The sequence below is a fragment of the Hypomesus nipponensis genome, chromosome 15, assembly GCF_054491055.1.
Source record: "Hypomesus nipponensis isolate SF chromosome 15, ASM5449105v1, whole genome shotgun sequence".
NCBI lineage: Eukaryota > Metazoa > Chordata > Actinopteri > Osmeriformes > Osmeridae > Hypomesus > Hypomesus nipponensis.
The window spans coordinates 18,192,501-18,218,970 of record NC_140375.1 but is presented as its reverse complement, the minus strand read 5'-3'; the positions used below and the strand labels follow the sequence as shown (position 1 = coordinate 18,218,970).

Here is a 26,470-nt window from a genome sequence, read left to right as displayed (position 1 = left end):
TTAAATGAAAATGTAATTACTGAAATGAGAAGTTTTCGTCTGTATTTAGCTGATGACTCTGATAAGTTAAAAAGTGACAAATGCATAGTGGAAATGAAGATTTTGCAGCAAGTTAAGTTGCAAGTGTAAGTGAATGAAATGAAATCCATTAAACTGTGTGTCTGGGGTTCGTATTTTATTTAATTTTGGGAAAAACAAACGTGACACTAATTAGATAAATCCTCGTTATCGGTGACTTGGCTGCCATAATCCACAAAAACATCCGCTGTCTAAAATAAATTTGGCCTTGTCGGTTGAACATGTTTAGAAAGCGACTATGCTTTCCTGGAATATCAAAAGTAAGAAAAGGACTGGATGTACTCAAGGCATGAAATATTGGCCTTGAGTGTCTGGCGGAATGGACACAAAAACAATTCCTCCGAAAAAAAGTTTATGAAGATGGCGATACCCAGTGGTGGCTGGGGGTACTGTATATATAAACACCACTGACGAGTAACGACGCTGACAAAATGATGCAGGTTTTTGATTTATTTTTTAGTATCTTAGTGTGTTTGCGTAATTATACATGGCTGTCTACACAGTTACCCTGAAGGACAGGTAAAACTGTCTTTCTAAATCATAGCATAACATAGGATTTGGTTGAAGACAGGCTTGACAGAGAAACGTTACAAAAGAGAAGTCTGCTTGACACTGCTGACTACAAAGTCGATCATTTCTGGGGAATCAGCTATGACGTCACGGAGGTGTCTGTCACCACGGGTCTGTGTTCCTATCAAACACAAGGCACTGGACACACACACAAGCCTTCCTCACTTGGCTCAAGGCTCTTTGGTGGAACAGAACACACGCTAGGTCAAAGGTCAACCCTGGAGCTGAGGTCCTGATCTGCAGGTGTCCACAGGGGCGTGTTGAGCGAGTGTCACTGCACTGCTCCTGTCTCCCCTGTCCACAGCTGTCCAGGGGTCAGAGGTCAGGGGGACCCGGGATGCACAGACAGTAGTAGAAGAAGCAGAGAGAGGGAGGGAGACGGGGGGGTCAGACACATACACACAGACTGTGGAGGAAGGCTCTCCCATGTTGAGAAGTCAATCACTGGAGATTCAGTGCCACAAAACCTCCAGTTCGTTCAACAGTCTGAAAATAGCCAGAGATGAGTTTTCCATTTGTGTTGGGGTGGAGAGAGAGATGGTGTGTTGGGTGGAGAGAGAGAGATGGTGTGTTGGGGTGGAGAGAGAGAGAGAGGGTGTGTTGGTTTCAGTTTGACATGAGTTTCAGTCTGTCTGCCGATATCTATCTATTCTTTCTGTGTCCAACATTCCAGAATTCCAGCAGAGAAACATCTGCTGAGCAACAGTCGACTCCATTCTCTAAGTGTCAAAGTTTAATAAGGAGTATATTACTGACACATAAATAACCCATTAACAATAACTTAGTAAAGGAGAAGGCACATGTGTTGGGAACAAACAAAAGAGAAAAAATTACAAAGCCAAAATTCTAAACTCTTCTATATATTTTATTTTCTGTCCATGTTTCTCTTGCCTTTCTCCTCTGTCATTTATCACTTTCTTGTTCTTTGTGCCTGTGCTTTTTCTGCCACCACGGCGCCACACTGCCCCCTAGTGGAGGCTCTTTGGATTGGAACGCTCAGACAGCTCAGCTTCCTCTGGTCTCCAGGCTACCTAGCCTACGTACTATCACCTTCCTTCTAGAGCTCTCCCTTTCCTAGATCTAAATCTGGTTCTAGAACCCTCCTTTTCTAGAGCCCTCCGCGTCCTACATCTCTGTCTCGTTTCAGATCTGTCTTTCTAGTGCTCCCAAGTTCTAACTGTCTTTGATGTTCCAGATCTCTCTCTGCCCCGGACCTCGTTGGTGTTCTACATGTGTTAAACACACGCTTACTCTCACGCTGTTAGACAGAACACACTACGGGATCTTCACAAAGGAGAGACTGTGAAAAAATCTTAGCAAACAAAGGAAAGAAAGTTAAAGAAAGAAATAACAGACAGATGAAGCCTGATCTTCACGGACCACACGAGATCTGCGGTCTCCATCGCTCTCATCCAGAAATCACCTTCAATATTCGCTTGTTCCCAAATTAAAGCATCACACTTAAGAGTATGGAAAAATGCACCTTAATATTGTTATTTCTTGGCTTCATATATAAAATCATAATATTCAAATAGCAACAGTATTAATCCCCCCCCCAAAATATATATAAACATAAATATCAATTAGTTTGCTGGACTTTCTTAATTGGAAGCACAAGCCAGGGCTGGTATCTGATTGGCTTATAGGCAGGAACCGGCTGCGGTCTGCTGTCGTGTGATTGGTGTGTCGGCGAGGTCTTTCAGGAAGTGTCTTTCAGACAAGTGGGCGAGGCCATCATCTGGAGTTGAGCCTGGGAGCCGTCTGAAACACAGGCAGGGAGAGGTCACACAGGGGTCACACAGGGGTCACACAGGGGTCAGTTGTGTGTGTACAGGCATGTGTATGTGCAAGCTTATGTGTGTGTGTGTGTGCTGCAGTACCGCTCACCACAGACAGGTGTCCATTCTTAGCCTTGGCCACCAGCATCTCTGAACCAGACGTGAAGTCTATGATCCCCTCCTTCCCCTGAGAGACACTGAACTTTATACTGGGGGGGGGGGGGGGGGGGGGGGGTAGAGGGAGGGGGGACGAGAGAAAGAGAGAGTTAGGGAGAGACAGAGAGTTAGGGAGAGACAGAGAGAGTGAGGGAGGGACAGAGAGAGTGAGGGAGACAGAGAGAGTAAGAGAGACAGAGAGAGTGAAAGAGACAGAGAGAGTGAGAGAAACAGAGAGAGTGAGGGAGAGAGAGTGAGGGAGAGAGAGTGAGGGAGAGACAGAGAGAGTGAGGGAGGGAGAGACAGAGAGAGTGAGGGAGGGAGAGAGGCAGACACAGACACAGGACTGTCATCATGAGAGGGCGTGGCCAGCCTGGCTCAGGTGCGCTCCTACCTGCCCTGGTTGATGTTGATGCTGTTGACCTTGTCTGAGCAGATGGCCACCTTGGTGAGGGTCTCGATGATGTGCTCACTCTGGAGGACCACATCTCCCTGGACAGCAGGGGGCAGCACACACACACACACACACACACACACACACATTAACACTGACACATACATGAACACACATGTACATTAACACGCTGCGTGATGTCACCTTACCTTCTGCTTGTTGTCATCACTGGGCACGTGCAGAACGAAGACTCCGTCGCTGAGAGAGCTGACAGAGATACCTGGAGGAGAGACCAGCAGTCAGAACGTCAGACAGACAAAGAGGGGAGGAGAGACCAGCAGTAAGAATGTAAGACAGAGAGGGAAGGAGAGACCAGCAGTCAGAATGTCAGACAGAGAGGGAAGGAGAGACCAGCAGTCAGAATGTCAGACAGACAGAAAGGGGAGGAGAGACCAGCAGTCAGAATGTCAGACAGAGAGGGAAGGAGAGACCAGCAGTCAGAATGTCAGACAGACAGAAAGGGGAGGAGAGACCGGCAGTCAGAATGTCAGACAGAGAGGGAAGAAGAGACCAGCAGTCAGAACGTCAGACAGAGAGAGGGGAGGAGAGACCAGCAGTTAGAATGTCAGACAGACAGAGAGGGGAGGAGAGACCAGCAGTCAGAATGTCAGACAGAGAGGGGAGGAGAGACCAGCAGTTAGAACGTCAGACAGACAGAGAGGGGAGGAGAGACCAGCAGTCAGAATGTCAGACAGACAGAGAGGGGAGGAGAGACCAGAGAGGAGATAAGCAGATACAGCTAGAGAGAGAGGCAGAAAGAGAGAGGAAAGTGAGTACAGAAAGGAGAGAGATAGAGAAGAGGGAGAAAGGAGAGAGAAGAGCTCAAACAGGTGTGTGACCTCTGACCTTTCAGGGCAGTGTACTCGATGCGCTGCTTGAGTTTGGCCTCCTCTACGATGATGACGCTGCCGGCTGTGAGCAGCAGCTGCCTGGGCCGCGCCCGGTAGCCCTTCCTGTCATACTTGGTCACCGGCACCGCATACTGGAGGAGGAGGAGGAGGAGGGGTCAGAACATGGGGAACATCAGTGGTCCACAGACCGACAGACAGACAGACAGACAGACAGACAGACAGGACTAACCTTCATCTTTTCGTTCCCCAGAGCTTGCAACACCTTGGGGTTGATTTCATCTCCACCTGAACACGGAAACACAGCCAGGGTTACACTGTGTGTGTGCTTGAGAGAGAGAGAGAGAGAGAGAGAGAGCGAGCGAGCATGTGAGTGTGTGTGAGAGAGAGAGAGAGAGAGAGAGAGAGAGAGAGAGAGCGAGCATGTGAGTGTGTGTGAGAGAGAGTCGTACTGAGTCTTGTGCCCACAAACAGCTTGGGGACACTCTGGGGATAGTTGTCCTTCTTATCCTTGAAGATTTCACTGGCCACCATCTTCTGCTCCATCTGCACACACCAGGAGAGGGAGAGAGAGAGGGGGAGAGGGGGAGAGAGAGAGGGAGAGAGGGAGAGAGAGAACAGCAGGATGGAGAGAGAGAGAGAGGGGGAGAGAGAGAGAGAACAGCAGGATGGGGAGAGAGGGAGAGAGAGAACAGCAGGATAGAGAGAGAGGGAGAGAGAGAGGGAGAGAGAGAACAGCAGGATGGAGAGAGAGGGAGAGAGAGAGAGGGAGAGAGAGAGAGAACAGCAGGATGGGGAGAGAGGGAGAGGGGGAGAGAGAGAGGGAGAGAGAGAGAGGGGGAGAGAGAGAGGGAGAGAGGGGGAGAGAGAGAGGGAGAGAGGGAGAGAGAGAACAGCAGGATGGAGAGAGAGAGAGAGGGGGAGAGAGAGAGAGAACAGCAGGATGGGGAGAGAGGGAGAGAGAGAACAGCAGGATAGAGAGAGAGGGAGAGAGAGAGAACAGCAGGATAGAGAGAGAGGGAGAGAGAGAGAGAACAGCAGGATAGAGAGAGAGGGAAAGAGAGAGAACAGCAGGATGGGGAGAGAGGGAAAGAGAGAGAACAGCAGGATAGAGAGAGAGGGAGAGAGCCAAAGAGTGTAAGACAGTAATATAAAGTATCTAATATAAAGATTTGAAAGCAGGTGAGTGTGCGTGTGTACCTGGTGTCTCCACTCAGAGCTGATGTTCTTGCAGTAGCTCCACACCAGGTTCTGCATGCACAGCTTCCTCAGCTGCTCCGAAGCCTGCAGGAGACACACACACACACTCAGTACACACACACAGACACTCAGTACACACACACATTCAATACACTAACACACACTCAGTACACTAGTGTGTGTGCTACCTGGGTGAGCGCGGCCGGAGGCGTGGGCCAGCTCTTGTCCAGCACGGTGCGGGGCAGGCTGCGATGCAGCTTCATCAGGAAGGAGGAGCGCACGTAGTCCAGGAAGTACTCATTCTCCGGGCAGCGCTCCTGGTGTCGGTGGATGAAGCCCTTGATGAACCTGACACCAGAGAGCAGAGGAGATTAGACACGAACAACAGGAGAGCAGAGGAGGAAGGACAGAGCAGAGGAGGAAGGAGAGAGGAGGAAGGAGAGAGCAGAGGATGGAGAGCGCAGAGGAGAAAGAAGAGAGGAGAGGAGGAAGGAGAGAGCAGAGGAGGAAGGAGAGAGGAGAGGAGGAAGGAGAGAGCAGAGGAAGGAGAGGAGCAGTCCATGCTCCCTCCCTCCCTCCCCCCTCCCCCCTCCCTCCCCCCTCCCCCCCCCTCCCCCCCCCCCTCCCCCCTCCCTCCCCCCTCCCTCCCTCCCTCCCTCTCTACCTGCGGATGGTGTCGGACGCCTGTCTCCTCCTCTGGGCCCGTCTGCGAGCCAGGATCCCTCTCCACCAGGCCTGGATCACGATCGCTAGGCACACCACGGGATCAACACTTTACACAGTCCAAACACAAACTCTCAGTGACCAATAGGAAGTCAAGAAGAGACTCACTCCGACCAATCCCAGCGCAGAGCCCCGCTCACCTGAGTGTTTGAGTTTGCGGAACTTGGACTTCTGGCTGTAGCCCTTCCATCCTGCCTGTAGCTGGGTGGCTGGAGGGAGGGAGGGAAAATAAGTTAATGTTTAATGTACAGAGAGAGAATGAGAGAGAAAGATACAGAGGAAGAGGATATGACATCATGGTTGAGTGCCTCACCCAGACTGTGTTTCCTGGTCTCCAGAGCGTCCTCAGTAGCAAACAAGGTCTTCGGAAAACGGATGAAGATCTTAGACCTAGAGGTCAAAGGGTCACCAACATCATCCATGTGTGAGAGTGGTCTGTGCGTGCAAGGTGTGTGTGTGTGTGTGAGTGGTCTGTGCGTGCAAGGTGTGTGTGTGTGTGAGTGGTCTGTGTGTGCAAGGTGTGTGTGTGTGAGAGTGGTCTGTGCGTGCAAGGTGTGTGTGTGTGTGAGTGGTCTGTGTGTGCAAGGTGTGTGTGTGTGAGAGTGGTCTGTGCGTGCAAGGTGTGTGTGTGTGTGAGTGGTCTGTGTGTGCAAGGTGTGTGTGTGTGTGAGTGGTCTGTGCGTGCAAGGTGTGTGTGTGTGAGAGAGGTACGTACCGCCCCAGTTTGTACTCCTCAGGCTTGTACCCCAGGTGTTTGACCAGCGTGGAGACTCCATCCACCTGACGCCCCTGCCAGCTGGGCCACGTGTCCGGGCACAGGGACTTGTACCTGACACACACACACACACACACGGAGAGAGATAGAGTTAAACACACTCACATTGATAGTTAACCTGCAGTATGTATGTGTCGCTGGTTCCGGAGATAATCAAGCAGCCTGTTTTTAAAAGAGGAAGTTCAAGTCTCCAGGAAGGGTTGGGGTATATGTTACTACAACAGGAAACAGGAAGTGCACATCTCCAGGAAGGGTTGGGGTATATATCTGATACTACAACAGGAAACAGGAAGTGCACATCTCCAGGAAGGGTTGGGGTATATATCTGATACTACAACAGGAAACAGGAAGTTCACCTCTCCAGGAAGGCCTCGTAGCGGCGGCGGTAGGCGAAGCCGGCCCTGCGGACACGCAGATTCTCCATCAGACCCAGATACTTGACCTGGTGACGGATCAACACCTCGTCAAACCGCCCTGGAGGAGGAGAGATGGAGGGGGGGAAGGAGCGTGGAATGATGGGGGGGTAGTTTGAAGGAGGAGGAGAAAAATGCAGGAGAAAAAGACAAGCAAACATTTGTTTGGTTCTGAATACATAAAGACAACAGCGACAGTTTTATAACCAGATCCTGACTCAAAAATGTTGGGAATGAGGAGTTAGAGAGAGTGGGAGAGAGAGAGAGGAGAGAGAGAGAAGAGAGAGAAGAGAGAGAGAGAGAGAGAGAGAGAGAGAGAGAGAGAGAGAGAGAGAGAGAGAGAGAGAGAGAGAGAGAGAAGAGAAGAGAAGAGAAGAGAAGAGAAGAGAAGAGAGAGAGAGAGAGAGAGAGAGAGAGAGAGAGAGAGAGAGAGAGAGAGAGAGAGAGAGAGAGGAAGGGAGAGGGACAGAGTCTGTATTGACACTGAGACAAGGGGAGAGTGAATACATTAACTCTGCTGTGTTAGTGTGTGTTAGTGACACAGTAGATGCTGATCAGTCAGATAACACACACAAACACACACCAACACACACACACACACCAACACACACACACACCAACACAAACACACACCAACACACACACACACCAACAGAAATCCCTTCTGGTCTAAGTCACACGTGGTTCATCTATGTTACATTTGACTTATTTAGCAGACCCTCAATGAATGATCTAAAGTGACTTACAAACAGTGCACATGGTGAACAGGATCATCATTCTAGCAGTATTCAGGAGGCTCAAGTCAAGGCATGTCAGTGTCTTGATGTGGGATACCTGGTGTTAGGTCTAAGGTCAGGGTTAGGTCTAAGGTCAGGGTCAGTAAGGTGCCTACCTGCTTGCTTGGCATCGTTGGGTTTGATGCAGCGGACGTACGACGGCTCCTTAGACATGAGGATCTCCATTAGCTTCGCCAGGCTGGTCTTGAACTGGGTCGCTGCCTGCAGGCAGACGCACAGCCGGGGAGAAAGAGAGAGAGAGAAAGTCAGACCCCACGAGGAGGACAGGGGGATGGAGGGATGGAGAGGAGGTAAGGAAGGAGAAGAATGGAGAGAAGAGAGCAGAAGGTGTACAGTGCTAGTCAGAAGAGATGGAGAGAGAGAGAGAGATGAAGGGAACGCAGGAGAGGAGAAAGGAGAGAGGAGAGGATGGTCTGCTTCTCTGAGACAGACTGAGGAGAACAGAGGTTCTAGTGTGCAAGTCTCCCTGCTCTGACACCATACACACAACAGCAGCCCACACACCCTTGACCAATGAGATTCTGGTGTTGAGGGCACAGGGGGTAGGGCTTAGAAGTCTCCACCAATAGGAGCCGAAGGAGAGAGAGTGTGTGTGCGTGAAGGGCACCCCAGTGTCAGGGCATTCCTGAGTGTGAGGGACAAAAGCAGAGAATCCCGTCACACTGCCCACAGTGGGGTGGGTGACTGGAACAACACACACAGGCTGTGTGTGTGTGTGTGTGTGTGTGAGAGCATGCATGCCTTTGGCACTATAAAGCTACAAAACACAATTGTATATCTGTGTGAACATCTGCCATTCTGGCAATCACACTCCTGTGTGATGTAGTCGCCAAGTGGACATCATCAGTCTCTCTGATGGACAACTAGGAGTTCCTGGTCCCTTCCCTCATCCCCCTGCCTGTGATGCTGCGCTGCCTGTGATGCTGCGCTGCCTGTGATGCTGCGCTGCCTGTGATGCTGCGCTGCCTGTGATGCTGCGCTGCCTGTGATGCTGCTCCGATCCCAGTCCCCAGCCCTGTGGCTACCTCTGCTTAAACTGACATTTACCAACTCGACTCAACTAGACTTGAGTGTTTCAACACCCATTGACACTTTCCTGATGTATGACTATGTTAAGCCTCCTCTCTTTCACCAACTGTCTCTGGAGGAGGGGATCCCTCTCTGAATTGTTCCTCCCAGAGTATTTTCAATTTTTTCTCCTCTAGTGAGTTTTTCAGAGTTTTTCCTTGTCTTCCTTGAGGGTTTAGGTTGGTTGAGGGGCAGTTTTAAGGGCGTATGTGAAGCCCTCTGTGACATTGCTTGTAAAAAGGGCTATACAAATACATTTTGATTTGACCCGTGTGTGTGTGTGTGTTCTCACCGTTTCCGGGCGTTTCTTGTCAGACAGCTCCTCTCTGTCGAAGCACTGGGTCAGGATCTTGTTCTCTGACATACACATAACCTACAAACACACACACAATATTACTCAAACACCGCCCAAAGTACACACATATTGCATCATCCACACCTGATGACCAGGTGAGGTGTGGTCACTCTCTCTGCACCAGGTGAGGTGTGGTCACTGTACACCAGGTGAGGTGTGGTCACTCTCTCTGCACCAGGTGAGGTGTGGTCACTCTCTCTGCACCAGGTGAGGTGTGGTCACTGTACACCAGGTGAGGTGTGGTCACTCTACACCAGGTGAGGTGTGGTCACTCGACACCAGATGAGGTGTGGTCACTGTACACCAGGTGAGGTGTGGTCACTCTACACCAGGTGAGGTGTGGTCACTCTACACCAGGTGAGGTGTGGTCACTCTGCACCAGGTGAGGTGTGGTCACTCGACACCAGATGAGGTGTGGTCACTCTACACCAGGTGAGGTGTGGTCACTCTACACCAGGTGAGGTGTGGTCACTCTGCACCAGGTGAGGTGTGGTCACTCGACAACAGATGAGGTGTGGTCACTCTACACCAGGTGAGGTGTGGTCACTCTACACCAGGTGAGGTGTGGTCTCTCTGCACCAGGTGAGGTGTGGTCACTCTACACCAGGGGGGGTGTGGTCACTCTGCACCAGGTGAGGTGTGGTCACTCTACACCAGATGAGGTGTGGTCACTCTACACCAGGTGAGGTGTGGTCACTCTGTACCAGGGGGGGTGTGGTCACTTTACACTAGGTGAGGTGTGGTCACTCTACACCAGGTGAGGTGTGGTCATTCTACACCAGGTGAGGTGTGGTCACTCTACACCAGGTGAGGTGTGGTCACTCTACACCAGGTGAGGTGTGGTCTCTCTGGGTCTCACCTCCTTCAGGTTCCTGAAGAGCAGATCGTTGTTCTTGTCCAGGAAGCCTGAGATCAGACAGGAAGTCAGGGTCAAACTACAGCATCATGTGTAGATACACACAAACCCTACACACAGTCCACACACACACTCACACCATACACACACACGCACACACCGTTGACGTTGTAGTTGACCTCTCCAGCGTAGTGCAGCAGTCTGAACTCCTCTCTGCCCATCACCTTCCTGGTCTTCCCATCAGCCAGCTTGTGACTGCAGAGAGAACCAGGGTTACAACTGAGTGTGTGTGTGTGTGTGTGAGATGGTGTCTACATCTGTCTGTGTATCTGGATGTCAGTGTCTATAGGATGTGTGGTGTGTGTGTGTGCTTGTGACTATGTGTGTGTAAGGTGTGTGTGTGGTGTGTGTGTGTGGTTGTGACTATGTGTGTGTAAGGTGTGTGTGTGGTGTGTGTGTAAGGTGTGTGTGTGGTGTGTGTGTGGTGTGTGTGTGCTTGTGACTATGTGTGTGTGTGGTGTGTGTGTGGTGTGTGTGTGGTGTGTGTGTGGTGTGTGTGTGTGCTCACGTGACAAAGTGGGCGTGTCCTCCCACGGTGTCCTCCAGCTTCTCCAGGAAGGTGATGTCACTGGCATCACCTGGCCTCAAACACTCCTCATCCTGAGAGGAGGGAAGGAGGGGAGGGGGGGGGGGAGAGAAACAAAACTAATGGATGTATGAATGTACTGAGAGCCCCAGTAGAGCAGAGAGAGAGGAGAGAGAGACACAGAGAGACAGAGAGAGAGAGAGAGAGAGAGAGAGAGAGAGAGAGAGAGAGAGCTACTGCTTCTCTGGCTCCAGTGAAACCTTTTGATAACGTGTGCCTGCTGTGCTTTAGTGGGATCTTCAGTATGATATCCTACCAGGATGGAGATGATGCCTTTGAACTTCTCCTCCACCAGGTCACAGATGATCTTGTTGTTGAAGTACTGCACAGGCTCCCACTGCAACAACACAACACAGCTGCATGTTGAGTCCACCCCCGCTGTCATGACACACACACACACACACACACTCCAGTCTCCAGAGGTCCTAACTGATATCAAACTCAGCCATCCCCAGAATGTAGAGAATCCTGGTTTCTACGCGCTGGGCGCCCACTCACTCTGTGTTCCCTCAGGGCCCCAGCTGGAGCGCTCACGCCAGGGCGCTAACCGTTAGCATGTAGCGCCCAGCATCTCCACAGCCCCAAGGCGCTAACCGTTAGCATGTAGCGCCCAGCATCTCCACAGCCCCAAGGCGCTAACCGTTAGCATGCAGCGCCCAGCATCTCCACAGCCCCAGGGAACAGCTGGCCCACGTAACACACCCTCACAATGAGGCTCTGTGAGCGCTGACACCCTGGTCTTAAACCCTGACACACACCCTCTGAAACCCTGCTCTGGACCAGGGTCAGGGTCAGGACCAGGGTGGGTCAGGACCAGGGTCAGGGTCAAGGTGGACCAGGATCGGGTAGGAACAAAACTCCTCAGAGCTGGACTTCAGACCTCAGGTTATTTTGAGAATAAATTAGACAGGATGGGTAAAGCTCAAAGTAGTAACTTTATGATGAACTTCATGATTAATTGATTGAATGGTAGTGTTAAAGGTTTGGACTGCAGATAGGTCAACAGCTAAAAGTTGATTTTGTTTACTAAAAACGAGAGGAGAGAGAGAAGAGAGAGGAGGGAGAGATGGGAGAGGAGTAGAGAAGAGAGAGGAGGGAGAGGAGGGAGAGGAGTTGAGGAGGGAAAGGAGGGAGAGGAGTTGAGGAGGGATGGGGAAGCTCTTACGGTGATGCCTTCAGACTCGTACTCCTCCTGTTCAGACTTCAGGGTCAGCTCGATGAACAGCTGCTGCAGCTTCTCATTACAGTAGTTAATACAGAACTGCTCGAAGCTGGAGACACACACACACACACAGAGACACACACACAGAGACACACACACACAGAGACACACACACACACACAGACACACACACACACAGAGACACACGCGCACAGAGACACACGCGCACAGAGACACACACACAGAGACACACACACACACAGAGACACACGCACACAGAGACACACACACACAGAGACACAATCAGATATTGACTAGTGATGAACATGGTACACTCCCTATCTGTGGAATCAACTGAAGTGAGAGGTAGTGAGGTAGTATTAGAGGTAGTATTAGAGGTAGAGGCAGTTAGGTAGGGTTATTACAGGTAGATGGAGGTAGTGTTAGAGAGATAGCTAGGTACCTGTTGTACTGGAACACTTCAAACCCGTAGATGTCTAGCAGACCGATGACTGAAGCATTCTTATATGACTCATCCTGGAACAAGACAACGCAACAATCATCATCATCCAAAAAGTTAGAAAATGTGTTTTTGCATTATTGATGAGAACTCCTCTCCACACTCATCTCATCTCCTTTCACTGTTTGAAAAAAAAAAACGTTTTGAAAGGTTTCAAAAATATATTTGAAAAAAAACTTCCAAATGTTGAACAAAATATTTTCACAAAAAAAGTTTCTAAAAAAAGTTTGCATTATTGATGAGTACTTGATGAGGACTCTGCTGTACTCTGCTGTACTCTGCTGTACTCTGCTGTACTCTACTGTACTCTGCTGTACTCTACTGTACTCTACTGTACTCTACTTTACTCTGCTGTACTCTGCTGTACTCTGCTGTACTCTACTGTACTCTACTGTACTCTACTGTACTCTACTGTACTCTACTGTACTCTGCTCTGTTTTAGGCTTCGCTGTTCTACTCTCCCCTCACTGTGTGTGTGAAAAAAGTAACAAAGGAACCTTGTGGATGAGCGAGGGAGTTAGTGATGTTGACTCGTGCTGTCAGTTAAACGCGTTATTAACCGCGTTAACGCAAACCCATTTTAACGGCGTTATTTTTTCTATCGCGAAATTAACGTTCTTTTTGGCCTGGTAAACTTTGTAGTTTTTTTTCCACATGATGCTGCAACGACTACTGACGTTAGAAAAACTACAACACCACACCGGATTTAGCTAGACCGGAAACAAAACAACAGGCACGCCGCACACACTTGTTTGGGCTTGCTAGCCGGCTGGAGTAGTAGGCTAACATTACGTTTTGAGTGGATAGCAAGACGCCGAAATAGATGCCAATTAGATTCGGAATGGAAAGGTTACTTTTAAAAAGTTGCCAAATGGTTCCATTGACAAGACCAAATTGTTCTGTGTGTTTTGTCGTTGTAAACTGAGCTATCATCGCAGCACGTCCAGTCTGAAATACCCCTTGATGGCCAAGAACACAGCTGATGCAAATTCTCCGCCCCCTCGTCAAAGCCAGGCAATGTTGTTTTCATTTATTTATTTTTTATGCACCAACTATGCAATCCAATCCAGTTTTCCATGTTGATAATAGCATTTAAATTAGAAAAAATAATGGTACAAAAATGAATCAAGGGACATTTAGAATAGATAAAATGTGCGATTAAATACGATTAATCGCAAGTTAACTATGACATTAATGCAATTAATCGTGATTTAATATTTTAATCGTTTGTCAGCCATAATGTTGACACGACTGAGGATAGAGACATTCCTGATCACCCATGGCCATATATGAGGAAGATTGTCGGTGTCAAAAAGGATTCTTGGCAAATGAGCTGCGTGTCTATAGTGTCTTTTTGTATTAATATAATATGATGTGAGGTCCAGTTACCAGCGAGACACAAACAGGTAGTAGCAATGACTACTTTTTACTTTTTTTACGGTATACGTCAGAGCCTATACTTCTTTACTTTAACTGTAAAAGTGTAGTCACAACTTTTACCAGTTTTTTTAAACACGAGTATTCCTACTTCTACTTAAGTGAAAGAATATGTGTACTTTTGCCCTCTCTGTGCTGCTGTATGTTAACCCTGCTTCAGAGAAGGGGGGTGCAGTTCTCCGCTGCCACCACTAGAGGGTGCTGCTCCCCCACACACAGCACTGGCCATGCCACTGTCATCCCAACCTTCAACCTGGGCTGGGCTTACAGGAGGGCTACACACCTTTAGTGTGTATTCATATGTGTTTAGTGTGTGGTGTGTTGAGGTGTGTGTGTGTTGAGGTGTGTGTGTGTGGTTTGTGTGTGTGGTGCGTGTTGAGGTGTGTGTGTGTTGAAGTGTGTGTGGTGTGTGTGTGCTGAGGTGTGTGTGTGTTGAGGTGTGTGTGTGTTGAGGTGTGTGTGTGTTGAGGTGTGTGTGTGTTGAGGTGTGTGTGTGTTGAAGTGTGTGTGTGTGGTTTGTGTGTGTGGTGCGTGTTGAGGTGTGTGTGTGTAGAGGTGTGTGTGCTACCTGGTAGGCCAGGGACAGGTTGATCTTGTTGACCAGCCAGCTGAAGGTGCGTCCGTACACGGCCTTAGAGAGAGCGTCCCGGGCTGACGAGGCCTGCTCCAGGTTCAGAGGGCTCATCAGCTGCACACACACACACACACACACACACACACACACACACACACACACATCAATACACACACATCAATACACACACACACACACACACACACACACACACATCAATACACACACATCAATACACACACAATAATACACACACACTCATGGCTGTGGGAACTAGGGGTGCTGAGGCCCCCAGCACCCCAGCACCCCCCCCCCAGCACCCTCCTGATAAAATATGTTCCCGCTGCTGTGCGCACACACACAAATAAACGAATGGTTAGACAACAAGCTATTATGTCATGGCACATAACACGTGGGTAGAAATGGCTTGGAGCAAGACACACACACACACACACACACACAGTCCTGCCTACCTCTTCTCCCTTGGCAATGATCTTCTTGTGTGTGAAAGCTTCCTTCAGCACTGTCCCATCCACGCCTAGCAACTACAACAACAACAACAACAACAACATCAACAACAACAACAACATCAACAACAGCTACAACAACAACAACAACAACATCAACAACAGCTACAACAACAACAACAACATCAACAACAGCTACAACAACACAAACAAACTCTACAGCACCCAGGCATGTCTTACAGACATGCAGATGTAATCAGTATGAGGGATGTTGATGGGTGAGGTGTTGTAGTCCTTCCAGACTGCAATTCTGTAGTGTGTGGGACAGCATGCCGGCTGGGCAATGTAGTTCTTACCCTGGCCAGGTATTTGATCTGTGTGTCGGAGGTGATGTAGGCCTGCCCACTGTCCTCCCCTGCAAACTGAACATTCCCCAAGTGAAGAACACTGGCAATAATGTTCAGCAGCTCCTGCAGAGAGAGAGAGGGAGAGAGAGAAGGAGGGAGAGAGAGAGATATGAAGAAAGAGAGCCAGAGAGAGAGTGAGAGAGAGTGAGAGGGAGAGTGAGTGAGCAGTGGGGGAGACATGAAGGGGAGGGGGAGAGGAGAGGGAGAAGTGGGAGGGAGGAGAGATGAAGGAGGGGTGCACAGGGAGAAGGAAGAGTAGGAGGAGGAGGGAATTAGAGGTGGAGGGGTTTGTTTGGTGGATATAAAGAGAGTGAGATAGAAAGTGAGGAAGAGGGGAGAAGGAGAGAAAGTGAGACAGAGAGGGGAGAAGGGAGAAGGAGAGAAAGGGAGAGGAGATAAAAAGATGCAGGCAGTGAGTAGATTAGACATGATAAGATTACATGCTTTTTACTGCTAGGTGTAGGAGACAGACTTATCTTCAAAGCAGGTTGTATTAGATTAGTCAGCCTTTGATTTAAAGTAGGTCACAAATCTAGAGTATCAACCTGCCCACACACACGCACACACACACAGATAAACACCTGCTCTTCTATGTATGTGTGTGTGTGTGTGTGTGTGTGTGTGTGTGTGGTGTGCAGCGAGGGCTGGATCCACGCCCAGAGTCATGAAAATGCAACAGACTCCTACACAGAGCAACACTCCCTCAGACACACACTGAAGGAGACCAAACACACACACACACACACACACACACACACACACACACACACCACTGTTCTACATTCCCTATGCAGAAGACAAGAGCTGCCTGTTCCTCTGGAGTCTGTTGAGCCTCACCCTGCAGTCTGACAACACAGAACTTACAATCTGGCTGCACTTCAACAACCCCAGAACCACACCGGCACCACCCTGAAACAACAGCATCCTCGAAACAGAACAACCTAACTGACACACAGCTAAGGAGTAACACCCAGAGTAGCCGTGGAAACGTGGAACATGTTCAGGTGATGTCATCGACAACAGACTATGTCATGTTTGTTTGGGCCCTAGCGCTGAGTCAGCGTCTGTCGATGTGCTGTTTGTGTTCCGGAGCTGCTCACAGGGTATCACAGGCACCACAAGCAGCACAGGCACCACAAGCAGCACAGGCAGCACAGGCATCACAAGCACCACAGGCAGCACATGCAGCACAGGCACCACAAGCAGCACAGGCAGCACATGCAGCACATGCACCACAGGCAGCACAGGCGCCACAGGCACCACAGGCAGCACAGGCAGCACATGCACCACATGCAGCACAGGCATCACAAGCAGCACAGGCAGCACATGCAGCACAAGCAGCACAGGCATCACAGGCAGCACATGCAGCACAGGCACCACAGGCAGCACAGGCAGCACAGGCACCACAAGCTGCAACACGCCGAGAACGTGGCACGCTGGGTAAGTCGCATCAAACGCACGGTGATGTGATGTGTGGTGTGATTGGTCCATACCTCCACTTCATCGTCGTTGAAGCCAATCACAGACAAGGCCTTTCTCACCACCTTCCAGTCGCTGCGGTCGTTGATTGAGCTGACTTTGGGACAGTTACCCTGAGAGACAAACACACACACAAGAAATGAGAGAGAGAGAGAGAGAGACAGGTACCTTCACTAGGTACTGGTACTGCTGGGGTTAAGACAGACAGACAGACAGACAGGTGTACCTTGACCAGGTACTGGTACTGCTGGGGGTTCCTCTCCAGACCCAGGCGTCTGAGCAGGTCCTCCTCAGCACCCTCGATCAGCTGGTAGAAGATGTGGAAGTTCCTCTCTCCATGGTTCTGGTGCACCACCCTGGACTTCTCCAGCAGGTAGTTCAGGATGTGGCCCCCCACTGGGGCTCCCTGTGGGGGCCGGGGGGCACGGCGGGGGGGGAGGGGGAGGGGGGGAGGGGAGGAGAGGGTGAGGCTGGGGTACTGAGGTTCACACACAGAGGTATAGCACGTGCAGGGTCGTACCCCCCCCCACACGCCGGTGCACACAGGTGCATGCAGTCACACACACACACACGCACACACACACAGGTGCATGCATCCACACACAGGATACACACACAGGGTTTGAGGGATGATGAAAATGTTGTGGTCCTATTAGAAAAGGCCATCCATTCCAGCATCAGGTAATATATCTATATCTAGATATATTAGGGGTGAGAATCTTTTAGTACCTCACAATTCGATTTGAATCGATTCTTAGGGTCCCAATTCAACGTTTAAAAAAAATGAACCGCGATTCAAATGTGAATCGTTTTTTTCCACATACTGTACCGATCAGCAGCATGTAGTTACAGAGATTGACTCACCTTGAAGTCAAACTGGACGTCCATGTACTTCCCGAAGCGACTGGAGTTGTCGTTACGGAGAGTCTTGGCATTCCCGAACGCCTTGGGGGGGGGGGGGGGGACAGAGAGGGGGGAGGACAGAGAGGGGGAGAGTTTAAACACACCTTTATCTCCTAAGGGCAGTGTTACATAAAGCACAGACAACTACACCCACACACCACACCAGAGAGAGAGAGAGAGAGAGAGAGAGAGAGAGAGAGAGAGGAGAGAGAGAGAGAGAGAGAGAGAGAGAGAGAGAGAGAGAGAGAGAGAGAGAGAGAGAGAGAGAGAGAGAGAGAGAGAGAGAGAGAGAGAGAGAGAGAGAGAGAGAGAGAGAGAGAGAGAGAGAGAGAGAGAGAGAGATCAGAGGTGAGGCAGACAGGAAGAAATACAGACAGAAGACAGGAGATTAAGAAGACACACACCAGTACAGGCCCTCCACACACACACACACACACACACACACACACACAGGAGGTGTTATAAGTGGAGTGTGTCAGTCAGAGCCTGCTGGGGTGTCTGGGACACGGCCCAGAGTACAGAGCTGCCCACATCTGGCCCCCAGCTGGATCAACCACACACACACACACACACACACACACACACACACACCAGTACAGGCCCTCTGCACACACACACCTCCTCAAGTCCAGACATTAAGCATGCATACTCTCTCAATAATTTGTTGTCCACACACCACACAGCACACACCAGATCTGAGACAGTTCACCCACCCTGTGTGTGTCTCTCTGTGTGTGTGTGTCTCTCTGTGTGTGTGTGTCTCTGTGTGTGTGTGTCTCTGTGTGTGTGTGTGTGTCTCTGTGTGTGTGTGTCTCTCTGTGTGTGTGTGTCTCTGTGTGTGGGTGTGTGTCTCTGTGGGTGTGTGTCTCTGTGTGTGTGTGTCTCTCTGTGTGTGTGTGTCTCTGTGTGTGGGTGTGTGTCTCTCTCTGTGTGTGTGTCTCTCTGTGTGTGTCTCTCTGTGTGTGTGTCTCTCTGTGTGTGTGTGTCTCTGTGTGTGTGTGTGTCTCTGTGTGTGGGTGTGTGTCTCTCTCTGTGTGTGTGTCTCTCTGTGTGTGTGTGTCTCTGTGTGTGGGTGTGTGTCTCTCTCTGTGTGTGTGTCTCTCTGTGTGTGTCTCTCTGTGTGTGTGTCTCTCTGTGTGTGTGTGTCTCTGTGTGTGTGTGTCTCTGTGTGTGTGTGTCTCTGTGTGTGTCTCTCTCTGTGTGTGTCTCTCTCTGTGTGTGTGTGTCTCTTGGTGTGTGTGTCTCTTGGTGTGCGTGTCTCTTGGTGTGTGTGTCTCTCTGTGTGTGTCTCTCTCTGTGTGTGTGTCTCTGTGTGTGTGTCTCTCTGTGTGTGTCTCTCTCTGTGTGTGTCTCTCTCTGTGTGTGTGTGTCTCTTGGTGTGTGTGTCTCTTGGTGTGCGTGTCTCTTGGTGTGTGTGTCTCTCTGTGTGTGTCTCTCTCTGTGTGTGTGTCTCTGTGTGTGTGTCTCTCTGTGTGTGTGTCTCTCGGTGTGTACGTGTCTCTCTGTGTGTGTGTGTCTCTTGGTGTGTGTGTCTCTTGGTGTGCGTGTCTCTTGGTGTGCGTGTGTGACCTCTGACCTCCAGGACAGGGTTAGACTGCAGCAGACGGTCCTTGACGGTCTGCACATGCTCAGACGCGGGGCAGGTAATGGCGTAGTACTGCAGGATCTTCTTGGACGCCTCGGTCTTCCCGGCCCCGCTCTCTCCTGAGATCAGGATGCACTGGTCTCTCCTCTCAGCACGCATGGAGCGGTACGAGTTATCAGCCACCGCATAGCTGGGGGGGAGGGGGGAGGGGAGCGGGAGGAGGGAGGGGGAGGGGGAGGGGAGGGTGGCATGGAGGGTGGGTGGGAGAGAGAGGAGGAGGAGAATCAGAATACGGTTCATATCTAACAAAAAGTCACATGACACTTTCACATCTAATACAATATAGGTTCCCAGAAACGTTTAACATAAGATAAACACGGTGATAACAGACTGACTAAAGAGATTCAAGTAGGAGGTGTTTCCTCCATGATTCATGCTCCTGTTGTTGGGGTGGGTGGGTGTGTTTATACAGCCTGCTGGAGAGCAGTGCTGGGCTGGCAGGCTACTGGCTCAGATAACACTGTCATCTCCTCCAGCCTATCGCTACGCACAGACCCTCCCAGGGGGAGGGGTCAGGGGTCAGAGGGGGGTCCTGGCACCGACAAGCACAGCCCCCCCCGCCCCCCCTTTCCACTCAGACTGCAGGACTGACAGAAAACACTGACCGCACGCTCGAGCAGAGAGAAAGAAAAGGAGAGAAGAGAGAGAGAGAGAGAACAGAAGCTATGCTTTCCATAGACCCTCTAGTGATAATATACAGGTTGTCTAATTCTAACCTATATATTGTATAAAGTGTTGGTGCTCTAATGTTATTCTGAACGCTCATCCCTAGAGCCCCTCCAGGGAGCGCAGGTGAAAACAACATGGAGGCCATCAAGAGACCTGTGTCTCCAGGGGAGGGAGGGAGGGGGGAGGGAGGGAGGGAGGGGGTGAGGGGGTGAGGGAGAGAGGAGGGGGTGAGGGAGAGAGGGAGGGAGGGAAAGAGGAGGGAGGGGGTGAGGGAGAGAGGAGGGGGTGAGGGAGAGAGGAGGGGGTGAGGGAGGGAGGGAGGGAGGGAGAGAGAGAGGAGGGGGTGAGGGAGGGGGTGAGGGAGAGAGGAGGGGGTGAGGGAGAGAGGAGGGGGGGAGGGAGGGAAAGAGGAGGGAGGGGGTGAGGGAGAGAGGAGGGGGTGAGGGAGGGAGAGAGGAGGGAGGGGGTTAGGGTTAGTGAGGACTCACATGTGAGGGGAGACCTCATAGAAGTTGACTCCCCGGTACCTCTCCATGTGGTTCTTGGTGTAGATCTCTAGATCCTTGTAGGGGTTCACTGACACCAGCACTGAGCCTATGTATGTCTGGAGGAGAGACATGTTTCACACACACACACATTTAGATTACATTTAGCAGACGCTCTTATCCAGAGTGGCTTGCAGTAAGTACAGGGACATTGCCCCCCGAGGCAAGTAGGGTGAAGTGCCTTGCCCAAGGACACAACGTCATTTGGCACGGCCGGGAATTGAACCAGCAACCTTCTGATTAATAGCCCGATTCTCTAACCGCTCAGCCACCTGACTCCCCTCCCCACCCACACACACACACGTTCTGTGTTTTCCTGGCTCTTACGTAGATCAGGTTCTCCTTGAACCTCTTGCGGAGGTTCTCTAGGAAGGCCGCCTCGCTGGTGTGGTTCTCCAGGAGGACGAAGTCCTGCACCCCCACGCGGTCCCGAGCTGTCAGGGCGCTCTCCATCATCGCCCGCACGCCGTCACTACCCACCGCCTGGGGGAGGGGAAGAGGGGGGAGGGGGGGAACACTCGGTGAGTACAGTAGTCCTACAGGCTGGGGGAAGGAGGAGAGAGGAGACCAGACTCACCCCAGAGGAAGAGGTGAGAGGAGAGACCAGACTCACCCCAGAGGAGGTGAGAGGAGAGACCAGACTCACCCCAGAGGAAGAGGTGAGAGGAGAGACCAGACTCACCCCAGAGGAAGAGGTGAGAGGAGAGACCAGACTCACCCCAGAGGAAGAGGTGAGAGGAGAGACCAGACTCACCCCAGAGGTGGAGAGGAGCAACAAGTCAGCCATCCTGCCTGACCAGTCTCACCACCCTGGAGAAGACTACACACTCAACACTGACTGTCTGATAGGCTAAACTTCCTCTGGCTCTCACACACACACACACACACACACACGTCACAATGGGCCATATTCTCTGCAGATACTGAAAGCTACTGTTTGACTCACAACAGCACTGAGAACACGAGATTCTATTCTCACACATGACACACACAGCAGTATAAACACGGAACACACGAGACCCACATGCATCATACACTTGACTGAAAATCTTTTTTCAGACACAAACTTCCCCTTCCAAGTTCTATTTTCAGCTACCTTGGTGTAATCCTTGCATAATGTGCCGTACTTCAACCACACAAGTCCATCTCCCTCCCTCCCTCCCTCCCTCCCACACACACACACACACACGCACACAACACACACATACAGGTGTGACACACAGCACACACACAGGTGACACAAAGCAGGTGGTCTGTCAACACTCACGTGTTTGAGGTCTTCCAGACGCTGTCCCAGAAAGCCTCTCTCCACTAAGCAGGCCTGAGTTTTAAACATCATCGCTCGCATGTTGCCCAGGTCCATGACTGCCTGGACTAAGACACACACCTGGACACACTAGGATATACACACCTGCCTACACAAACCTGTCTGCTCTCCAAGGTCGCTCCAACAATAAGACAGGGAACATGCAGGCAGTTTGCTTATACTGGCACACACACACACACACTTGAACTCAGAGTACAGCAGGTGCACATGTTGTTGTTATTAACATTATGCCTCTGGGGAAGAGAAAAGAGATAGAAAAAGAAAGAGAGAAGAGACAGAAAAGAGAGAGAGAGGGAGAGGATATTTAATTAAAAGACTAAAGAAGCAGAGAAGCTGTGTGAGAGAAAAAAACAGAATGAGGAGGACAGGAAAGAAGAGGAGAGGAGAGGTGGATGAAAGGAGAGGAGAGGATGATGAGAGGAGAGGAGGAGGAGAGGTGGAGGAGAGGAGAGGAGGAGGAAAGGAGAGGAGGAGGAGGAGGAGAGGTGGAGGAGAGGAGAGGAGGAGGAGAGGTGGAGAGGATGATGAGAGGAGAGGAGAGGAGAGGAGGAGAGGAGGATGAGAAGAGAGGAGAGGAGGAGAGGAGGATGAGAGGAGAGGAGGAGAGGAGGATGAGAGGAGAGGAGAGGAGAGGGGGAGAGGAGGAGAGGAGAGGAAAGGAGGATGAGAGGAGAGGAGAGGAGGAGGATGGGCTCCTCTCGTCAGCACTTCTTGAGTACCAGCTCTCCTCTGTCTCCATACAGGCAGCATCATGACTCCCACATGATGACTGCACACACACACACACACACACACACACACACACACACACACACACACACACACACACACACACACACACACACACACACACACACACATTAGGTGAACTAGCACTTCACACAGCCTTGGGGAAAACCTGCTAGCGGAATTCACACAGGGTGTGCAGTAGGTGTGAGTGTGTGTGCGGTAAGCATGCGTGTGTGTGTGTCTCTGAGGGCTCCTTCACATCATTAGCAGGCTTGTTATCTGGCCATCTGACATACAGGACACAGGCCTATGGGGGAAGCCGTTTAGTTAGAGAGCTGATGGAAGGTTGCCAGGTTTGAAAGAGCAGCAAGAGGAACCCCCCTTCCTTTCCAGCCTCTCTCTCTCTCCATGACTTCATGACTTCATTGTTCCTCAACGTTGCTTTAATAGCTCCACTTTCCTGCTTTCTGCCCTCCACCCCTTCCCTCAGCCAGGACCCCACTACACACACACTCTATATATACACACACACACACACTAAGCACACACACACACACACACACACACACTAAGCACACACACACACACACACACACACTCTATATACACACACACACACAGTCAGAACAGACACACACTCTAAAGACACTGACAGTCTGAACACACACTCGCACTCATACTACACATTCTAAACACTCACACACACACAGTGTAAACAGACAGACTCACACACACTCCCAGTACAGAGTGTACACAGGCACAGGAGCTGTGCCCTCCTACCACCAGTGTGCTATGCTGTCAGCTTTTCCAAATCCTGACAACAAAGAAGGGGAGGGTGGGGTGAGGCTAGGAGGGTTAGGGAGGGTGGGGTGAGGCTAGGAGGGTTAGGGAGGGTGGGGTGAGGCTAGGAGGGTTAGGGAGGGTGGGGTGAGGCTAAGAGGGTAGGGGAGGGAGGGGTGAGGCTAGGAGGGTTAGGGAGGGTGGGGTGAGGCTAGGAGGGTTAGGGAGGGTGGGGTGAGGCTAGGAGGGTTAGGGAGGGAGGGGTGAGGCTAGGAGGGTTAGGGAGGGAGGGGTGAGGCTAGGAGGGTTAGGGAGGGTGGGGTGAGGCTAGGAGGGTTAGGGAGGGTGGGGTGAGGCTAGGAGGGTTAGGGAGGGTGGGGTGAGGCTAGGAGGGTTAGGGAGGGTGGGGTGGGGGTGTGAAGGTTAGGATGGAGGCTAGGGGGAGAGTATAGGTGGTAGGGGCTGGGGGTGCTCTGTCTCTCTCTGTCTCTCTCCCCTCCCCTCTACCCCACCCTCTCCCCCCCCTCTCCCCCCCTCTCCCCCCCCCCTCTTCAGGTGGATGCAGGTGGATGCAGGTGGATGCAGGTGGATGCAGGTGGATGCAGGTGGATGCAGGTGGATGCAGGTGTCTGCTACATGAACCCCCTCCAGCAGCTCTCCCTGCAGCAGCACCTGCTCCCTGTCTGACCGCACCTTCCAGGCAGCACAGACACCAGAGCTGCAACAGAGTCAAGGCTGTTGGCTTGTCATTGGCCCAGTAGAGGTCACATGGCACCATTAACCAGGAAGTGAATACAACTACAGCAACCATGATGCTAACTGAAGCACAACAGCACAACACTGTTCCAGACATTTCACACACATTCACTCAAGCTGTATCTTCTCTATCGTTAAATGTGACAGAGAACACGAGTGTGTGTGTGTGTGTGTGTTCACTATCAACACTGATAGTGAACACTATCAGGATAGACCACTTGGAGATAACTCAAGGCTAGAAGGCTGTGTTCCCAAAGTTAACTGCAGATGTCATCTCTCTCAGATAGAGAGAGGAAGAAACAGAACGAGAGAGAGAGGGAGAGAGAAAGAGAGGGAGGGATGGAGGGAGAGAGAGGCAGAGGGAGAGAGAGAAGGGAGATAGGCAGGGAGAGAGACAGGTAGAGAAAGAGAGGGAGGGATGGAGGGAGAGAGAGGCAGAGGGAGAGAGAGAAGGGAGATAGGCAGGGAGAGAGACAGGTAGAGAAAGAGAGGGAGGGATGGAGGGAGAGAGAGGCAGAGGGAGAGAGAGAAGGGAGATAGGCAGGGAGAGAGACAGGTAGAGAAAGAGAGGGAGGGATGGAGGGAGAGAGAGGCAGAGGGAGAGAGACAAGGGAGATAGGCAGGGAGAGAGACAGGTAGAGAAAGAGAGAGGTGAGAATGACCCAGCTGGTTGTAGATAACAGTTGGCAGAGATGAGAGTCCATCTGTCAGCCGTGTAAGAGCCCTCGGGGTCAAATCATTTACCACCTGAGAGAGACAGAGAGAGTATGCGTGTGTGTGTGTGTGTGTGTGTGTGTGTGTGTGTGCGTGTGCGTGGAATAGAGTATTGAGTAGAGACTTAATGCTGCATAACCTGAGTTAACCTGGGGTTCTCTGTGTAACGGCATTCCTGCAAGGTGATGCTGTTTACACACACACCCCTTTCAGGATCTATTCTCCAGATACTTGCATACCAGTCCCCACAGACACACACACACCTTAAAGGCATTGACACTCCATTCACTTGCACCCCCCCCCCCCCCACACACACACACCCACACCCACACTGTTGGAGCATGTACAGTGAAGCTGTTTATGCTGATGTCTCAGAAAATGACACATCAAAACATCAAATCCAAATGATCTTCTGCTGACTGATTCAGATCTCACACATATTTGGTAATGAGAATTATTGACACACTAAGAGAGAGAGACATACAGAGAGAGAGAGACATTCACAGAGAGAGCGAGAGAGCGAGAGTGCGAGAGTGCGAGAGAGAGAGAGTGAGAGAGAGAGAGAGAGTGTTTCAGGCACATTGTATACAGATCGGATGACGGCCACCGGAAGAAATGTTCAAGAATGTAAGAGTGACACTGAAACACACTGACACACACTGACACACACACTGACACACACTGACACACACTGACACACACTGACACACACACTGACACACACTGACACACACTGACACACACTGAAACACACACTGACACACACTGACACACACTGACACACACACTGACACACACACTGACACACACACTGACACACACACTGACACACACACAGTTTCATTAACATCTCCACTCAGTATCAGTCAAGCTGAAGCCCCAGGAATCCTACTGAGCAACAGCAGCATGGGATTGCTTCACCCTGGGGTGGTGCAAACACACACACACACATGCGCGCACACAGACACACACACACACAGACACACACACAGACACACAGACACACACACACACACACACACACACACACGCGCACACACACAAGAAGGGAGCTCAAGTTAACAACATGGATAAAACACATGGAAAACTAACTTGTTGCTAGGAGCAACATGCTATGTGTTTAGTGGTCAACCATAGTCATAGTGACTTCCCTTCTCTCTCTCTCTCCTCCTCCTGTGCCCTTGCAGTTCAAGAGCATGCTGACAGGAGTTACATAATACCTTCATTCTTTCTCTTTATTAATCAAGTCTCTCCTGAACCCCTTCACACACACCTCCCCACAAACACATCCTCACCCCTCACACACACACACACCTCCCCACAAACACATCCTCACCCCTCACACACACACACACACACCTCCCCACAAACACATCCTCACCCCTCACACACCTCCCCACAAACACATCCTCACCCCTCACACACACACACCTCCCCACAAACACATCCTCACCCCTCACACACACACACCTCCCCACAAACACATCCTCACCCCTCACACACACACACACCTCCCCACAAACACATCCTCACACACTTAATACACACTTCCAGACCGACATACTGAGCCACACACACTCTTCTACCTATAACTACAAACACATCCTCACACACCTCTACACACACACTTCTACCAAAC

General features: G+C 50.9%; 1 protein-coding gene across 3 annotated transcripts in view; it reads right to left on the bottom strand.

Annotated features, from left to right (window-relative positions):
- Positions 1 to 513: 513 nt before the first annotated feature.
- The window catches only part of LOC146257915 (unconventional myosin-Ic-like), a 52,837-nt gene continuing 26,880 nt past the window's right edge, over positions 514 to 26,470 (bottom strand). For all 3 annotated transcript variants that reach the window (XM_084674365.1, XM_084674367.1, XM_084674366.1), the window contains exons 2-32: positions 20,853 to 21,008; positions 20,469 to 20,584; positions 19,243 to 19,441; positions 17,628 to 17,708; positions 16,990 to 17,169; positions 16,778 to 16,876; positions 15,234 to 15,347; positions 14,884 to 14,955; positions 14,405 to 14,524; positions 12,343 to 12,416; positions 11,883 to 11,988; positions 10,974 to 11,054; positions 10,640 to 10,731; positions 10,232 to 10,326; positions 10,075 to 10,121; positions 9,153 to 9,233; positions 7,888 to 7,993; positions 6,939 to 7,056; positions 6,523 to 6,636; positions 6,121 to 6,197; positions 5,948 to 6,016; positions 5,749 to 5,833; positions 5,273 to 5,432; positions 5,085 to 5,168; positions 4,337 to 4,430; positions 4,117 to 4,172; positions 3,883 to 4,018; positions 3,186 to 3,256; positions 2,977 to 3,074; positions 2,536 to 2,635; positions 514 to 2,409 (exon numbers count right to left, since the gene is read on the bottom strand). In XM_084674365.1, the coding sequence (XP_084530491.1) occupies positions 2,383 to 2,409; positions 2,536 to 2,635; positions 2,977 to 3,074; positions 3,186 to 3,256; positions 3,883 to 4,018; positions 4,117 to 4,172; positions 4,337 to 4,430; positions 5,085 to 5,168; positions 5,273 to 5,432; positions 5,749 to 5,833; positions 5,948 to 6,016; positions 6,121 to 6,197; positions 6,523 to 6,636; positions 6,939 to 7,056; positions 7,888 to 7,993; positions 9,153 to 9,233; positions 10,075 to 10,121; positions 10,232 to 10,326; positions 10,640 to 10,731; positions 10,974 to 11,054; positions 11,883 to 11,988; positions 12,343 to 12,416; positions 14,405 to 14,524; positions 14,884 to 14,955; positions 15,234 to 15,347; positions 16,778 to 16,876; positions 16,990 to 17,169; positions 17,628 to 17,708; positions 19,243 to 19,441; positions 20,469 to 20,584; positions 20,853 to 21,008 (3,108 nt within the window). In that variant the 3' untranslated portion in view covers positions 514 to 2,382. The remainder of the gene's footprint in view (positions 2,410 to 2,535; positions 2,636 to 2,976; positions 3,075 to 3,185; positions 3,257 to 3,882; positions 4,019 to 4,116; positions 4,173 to 4,336; positions 4,431 to 5,084; positions 5,169 to 5,272; positions 5,433 to 5,748; positions 5,834 to 5,947; positions 6,017 to 6,120; positions 6,198 to 6,522; positions 6,637 to 6,938; positions 7,057 to 7,887; positions 7,994 to 9,152; positions 9,234 to 10,074; positions 10,122 to 10,231; positions 10,327 to 10,639; positions 10,732 to 10,973; positions 11,055 to 11,882; positions 11,989 to 12,342; positions 12,417 to 14,404; positions 14,525 to 14,883; positions 14,956 to 15,233; positions 15,348 to 16,777; positions 16,877 to 16,989; positions 17,170 to 17,627; positions 17,709 to 19,242; positions 19,442 to 20,468; positions 20,585 to 20,852; positions 21,009 to 26,470) is intronic.